Source organism: Octopus bimaculoides, chromosome 15, assembly GCF_001194135.2.
Source record: "Octopus bimaculoides isolate UCB-OBI-ISO-001 chromosome 15, ASM119413v2, whole genome shotgun sequence".
Lineage (NCBI taxonomy): Eukaryota > Metazoa > Mollusca > Cephalopoda > Octopoda > Octopodidae > Octopus > Octopus bimaculoides.
In genome coordinates this window covers 35,871,535-35,877,377 of record NC_068995.1, presented here as the reverse complement: position 1 = coordinate 35,877,377, position 5,843 = coordinate 35,871,535, and the positions used below count along the sequence as shown (strand labels likewise).

The following is a 5,843-nucleotide window of genomic DNA, read 5'->3' as shown; positions in this document are numbered from 1 at the left end:
TATATATATATATATATATATATATATATATATATGTAATACTTTGGATTAATGGGTATATGTCAATCAGTGTGTTGATGTGTTGAGTAAAGCACTGGCACGGTTTGAGCTACCTGATGTCATCTGCAGTTGTGGTATATTTCCGTTCGATCTACTTCAGGAATTCTATAGTGTTAGTTGGGATAATAATTGATTATGGAAACAGAAGATGGATTTGGTATTGGTCTTTATTTTGTGTGATGATTGTTTTGACCCATCCTGCTATTGTCCCTTATGAGTGGGATAGTATGTATCATGCTGTATTGCATCGATTTTGCAGTCTGGGTCATATCAGGTACATTCATACATAGAGTGGTGTCTCACTAAAGATCTTGAGTTTGGGCGGTCATGTTGTTATTTTCCCTCTCCTGTTAGGGAACGAAGTGTTGCTACAATTGTCATTATCATTAAATGTCCATAACAAAAATAGTAAATAATTGTAAATGTCAACATATACACTGTAGACAAAAAAAGAAAGAAAAAAGAAAAAAAAAATTTAACAAGGGTAAGTAAATGAGAGAGGGACACTGGAGAGATTAATTCACATTAAAATTTAAAACAAAAGAAGGGTACTAGAAAAAGGAAGAAAAAATATATATGCAGGTGAAAGTGTCTGGGAGGGCAAGAGGGTTAGTATACTTGCTAACATAGGTCAGGATGCGTATAGGCATATATGCACACATTCACACACTTACATACCCACACATATACCCACACAGAGACATAGGCACCCACACTCATCCTGGCCCAACGTGAATGTGTGCGTATATATCTATAGACATCCTGACCTGTGGTAGCAAGTATACTAACCCTCTTGCCCTCCCAGACACTTTCGCCTGCATATATATTTTTTCTTCCTTTTTCTCGTACCCTTGTCTTGTTTTAAACTTAATGTAATTTAATCCCTCCTGTCCCTCTCCCATTTACTTTCCTTTGTTCAATTTTTTTTTCTTTCTTTCCTGTCTACAGTGTATATGTTGACATTTACAATTATTTACTATTTTTGTTATGGACATTTAATGATAATGACAATTGTAGCATCACCCCATTCCCTGACTGGAGAGGGCAAATAACAACATGACCACCCAAACTCAAGATCTTTAGCAAGACACCACTCTATGTATGAATGCACCTGATGTTACCCAGACTGCAAAATGGATGCAACAAAACATGATGCATACAATCCCACTCATAAGGGACAATAGCGGGATGGGTCAAAACAATCATCGCACAAGATAAAGACCAATACCAAATCCATCATCTGTTTCCTTAATCGATTATCTCACACACACACACACACACACACACACACACACACACACAAGGCTGGTCTGAGGCTATAGTTGAAGACACTTGCCCGAGGTGCCATGTGGTTGGAAAGCAAACTTCTTACCACATAGCCATGCCTATATATTGTTTGATAGATTTCTCTAAAAATAACCACAACCCTATTTACTGGATATATTACAAGTGCTTTTGTATACAGATATCTCAAAAGTTAATAGACATCTCTCAGACCATTTTCATTGTGTGGACACTACCTGGTGCTTCAAACTTGTTAATGTGTTATTATTTTCATAAGGTGGGTGAGCTGGCAGAATAGTAAGCATGCCAGGCAAAATGCTCAGTAACATTTTATCTGTCTTAATGTTCTGAGTTCAAATTCTGCTGTGAACGAGCCTTGAAATTAACCAAGGTTAAGTTGGAGGCTCTTTGATGCCCAGTTTTCTTTTCACACCCAGATTTTTCTTTTCTAGTTCTGCTACAGGTTCTGCTATGAGAGCAATATCATCAGCATATATTAGTCCCTATGAGCTTCTGGTCTTAAATTCCTGTTATGGCCTGGAGGATGATGATGAATAAGAAGGGGCTGAGAATCAAGCTTTTTTGCACACCTACCTGTATCCTAAATTTGTTACTCATGGCTGACACTTACCTTACTAACAGCACCCTTGTACATGGCCTGTACCACTTTCTCAAGCCATTTGTCTATCCCTAGATTCCTCAGAGACCACCATATCACAGATCAATAAATGCCAAATAAAAGGGCTTATTCTTAGCTAAATACTTCTCTTGCCTGACTATGAAAATAGTGTCAGTAGTGCTTCTCTCCTGCACAAAGCCAAACTGCATCTCATCTTGGCTAATTCTGTTCTTAATTAATTCAGCTATTACTCTGTAACTTTCATCACCTGGTTCAGCAGTTTGATGCTTCTACAGTTACTTCTCTCCAAGGTATCTCCCTTATCCTTTTAGTAGCTGACTATTATGTAATTGCGCCAGTCATTGGAGATTACACCTTCCTTTTCATAACTATGTTTCTTTTGTAGGCCGTTCTTGTTAATTAAAAGCATCGCAAAAGAGGAAAACTAAAACAAAATCTTACAGAAAGCAGAGATTGTTTAGGATGACAATGAAAATACCTTACAGTTATATACATACAGAAAATGCTTAAAGGTTTAAGCTACAGCTGAGACTAAGCAAGAAAACTAAAAGAACCATCAGAGCCCCTAACTTCTTTCTTCATATATTTGCATTCAGTGTCTATACTCTAAGAGTTTGGCTTGCATAGGTCAACAGTAGTTCATTTACCTTCTCAAATGGTTAAGAAACTTAGCTATAGAAATGGCAGCATAATATTAGCAGAAGCTACTGAATGACAAGTAAATTTTTTTCTCAGAGCCGTTAACAGTCGGTTGATATGAATTTTGTATATTAGTGAGATTATTTTGTATGCTTACATAATACATATAGGTACACACATACACATAATTTGCATTGCTATGCCAAGTAACAACTAAACAATTATCTTGTGGCGATAAAAGAGCAAATTAAAAAATAAAAGTAAAAATAAATTCCACTAATTTGAAAGAGAGAGAGAGAGAGAGAGAGAGAGAGAGAGAGAGAGAGAGAGTTACTTGGTAAGTGATATATGTTTTGAGTCCTGTCATTAGACCCTTTGATTTCTTTCTGTCTCAAACTGATGCTTATAATGACATATTATTACATATATTTTACATACATTTTTTGCTTTTTAATTGCAGATTGCTCCCGTTGATATCAAGAATGATTGGTCAATAAATATCTCTGACATTTTCCAGAAATTAGTGTCTTATTCAGTTCTGTTGTGTATTCCCAAAATTTCCTGTACAGATGGTTTCCCACATTTAGTCCATTTGTATCCAATTGATTTCCCCAGTGCTTCCGCTTTGCAGCTCTACAGCATCAGTTTACAGCTTATCTCTAAAAATTGTGCTGTATACATCCCTATTTCTGAGCAAATTAATTTAATATGTAACATTCTGAAAACCTGGGTTCTATTCAATCAACAGCCAGTATTAGATTCCACTGAGGAGGACAGTATTTCTGTGACTTCTTACAGGAATGATGATATCACAAAAAGACAATATTATGATGGAAACATAAACCAACAGATTAGATCTGCATTTACAAAACGAATGGAGTGTTCTACAATTTATGAAGAGCCTTGTGAGGATTTTGAAGAAGAGAACTGTTTAAATGTTAATGTTGCTGATCAGTGTGAACATTCCACTTCTCAAACAAGTCCTGAAAAATTGAATTATCAAATAAGTTCTGAAATGTCTAATTGTCAAACAAAACCCAAAATATGCAATTCTCAGACAAGTCCTGAAAAATCTCTGTCTGAATCATCAACACTTCCATGCACTAATGTAACAACTGATAATAAAGAAGGTACATTAGAAAGTTGTTCTAGTGAACCTTTACCAAAACAATTTCAAACCACTGATACATCTATCAAAAAATACAACACATCCAACTCAGAAACTGAGAAAATACATGAAGTTGTATTTTCATATGTTTCAACTCCTTCTGATTTCTATGTTTATGTAATAAACTCTGCAACTATTGAGAGGCTTGCAGATCTTGTCCAAAGTCTTAATGAAAAGTTCTTGAGACTAAAACCAACTGAACTCTTAGAACTCTCTGAAACCTTGAAAATTGAGATCAATTCTTTATGCTGTTGTTATGACAAAACTGACCAATCTTACCATCGAGGTATTATTATTGACTTCAAATCTGCTCAGAAACCAAATAAAATGTCTGTTAAAGTTTTCTACATCGACTATGGATATATTGCCTGGATTTCAAGAAAGCACATTTACCCCATGAATATAGCTTATAAAAAGTTTCCTGCATTAGCTGTGCATTGTACATTGGCTAGAATATGTCCTGTTGGTCAAAAGCCACACCCTAGTGATACATACATCTGGCCAGAAAAGGCCAAGAAAGCATTTAAGAAAAATATCAACTTCAAAGATTCTTATGTCATGAAGATTGTATCTGGAAATCTGCCATCAACATCATTTAGGTAAAAGAATTAACCACTTTCATTAATTTGTCATTACCACCATCACTACCATCACTTTTATGTGTTTTTTCTTTCAGGCTTGTATAGCTTTGTCTTTACAGTCTTTCAACACTTGTATTCCTTCCTCATCTTCTTTGTGAGGGTCAACAATCTTAGATCTGCCCTTACCATTTCTACATTTGTTTTTTGCAGTCCTTCTCTTTCTCATTTTCTTTCCAGTTGGATCATCTAACACTTCCTCAACCAACTATCATTATACGTACACATTGCATCACCATATCAGCACAATTTTATCTGATTCCTAATTTACTCATTTTTCTTTCAGCTCACCTGCACATGTTAGCATGCCGGACTTTTCTCTTTGCAGCATTTTGTCCATCTCTACAGTTTAAGTTCAAATTCTGCTGAGGTCTACTTTCCCTTTCGTCCTTATGGTGTTGATAAAATAAATACCTGTTGAGCACTGGGATTGATGAAATTGATTTACTCCTTCCTCACAAAATTTCAGATCTTGTGCTTATCAAAGAAAGAGTTATCATTTTAATTTCACTTGCTCTGACTAATTCTTTAAGAGTAAGAAACAACCTGTTCCTTTCTCACTGACCTCTCTTTCCTGGTTTTTCAATCCATTTCCTTGTCTAGCTAATAGCACCTCTGTCATATCACATTAAGGAGACATCCCATATATTCATTGCCCTGATCTTGTTCTTTGCATTGAGCTTACTCTCTATAATTAATTTGGTTCTCCTCAGTTAAAACTATCCTTCATTTCATTCTCTTTGATTTTCTCATAGTCAAAAAACGCCCAAATACTTGTATCCATCCACCTCAACATCTTTTAATTCTCTTGCTGTTTGGTAGTTCTACACCATCAGATGACAATACTTTGCTTTTTTTTATGATAAGCATACCTCACTTGTTAATCCCAAATTCCATCCCCATATCCTTACTGAGTAACTGTTCTGTTGGAACAGACCATACATTTCACACTCACTCTCACTGAAGATCTAAATAACAGGTGATTCAACCTTTCCCCACTTTCCAAGGTGTACTTTGATGTTACTTTCTGTAATATCTGCATGATGGGTATCATACAAATCACAAACAGCATTGGTGACAGAGTATCTCCCTGAAATATGCCTCTCCTGATTCCAACCTTCACTAAAAATTCTTCACATGATGTTAACTCTGGATTCCTGATCTCTGGATGAAATTCAAAGTGTTAGCAGACACAAGTACCAACTCAAGACTTTATAAAATCCATGATCAGTAAACAAGTGTTACTTAGTCTGCTTGCTGTGCTGTGACAGCTGACACTTTCCATCATATCAGGAAAATAAAGTTGAGAGTTTTCATGATGATGATAATAATAATAATGATAATAATAATAATAATAATATACTTTTCATGTGTATGTATGTGTGTGTATATATATATATATATATATATATAT

The 5,843-nt window shown here is 35.3% G+C and overlaps 1 protein-coding gene across 1 annotated transcript in view; it reads left to right on the top strand.

Moving 5' to 3' along the window:
• The window catches only part of LOC106883807 (uncharacterized), a 158,537-nt gene that overhangs the window by 67,848 nt on the left and 84,846 nt on the right, over positions 1 to 5,843 (top strand). The window contains exon 7 of the mRNA XM_014934944.2: positions 3,084 to 4,390. Within this exon, the coding sequence (XP_014790430.1) occupies positions 3,084 to 4,390 (1,307 nt within the window). The remainder of the gene's footprint in view (positions 1 to 3,083; positions 4,391 to 5,843) is intronic.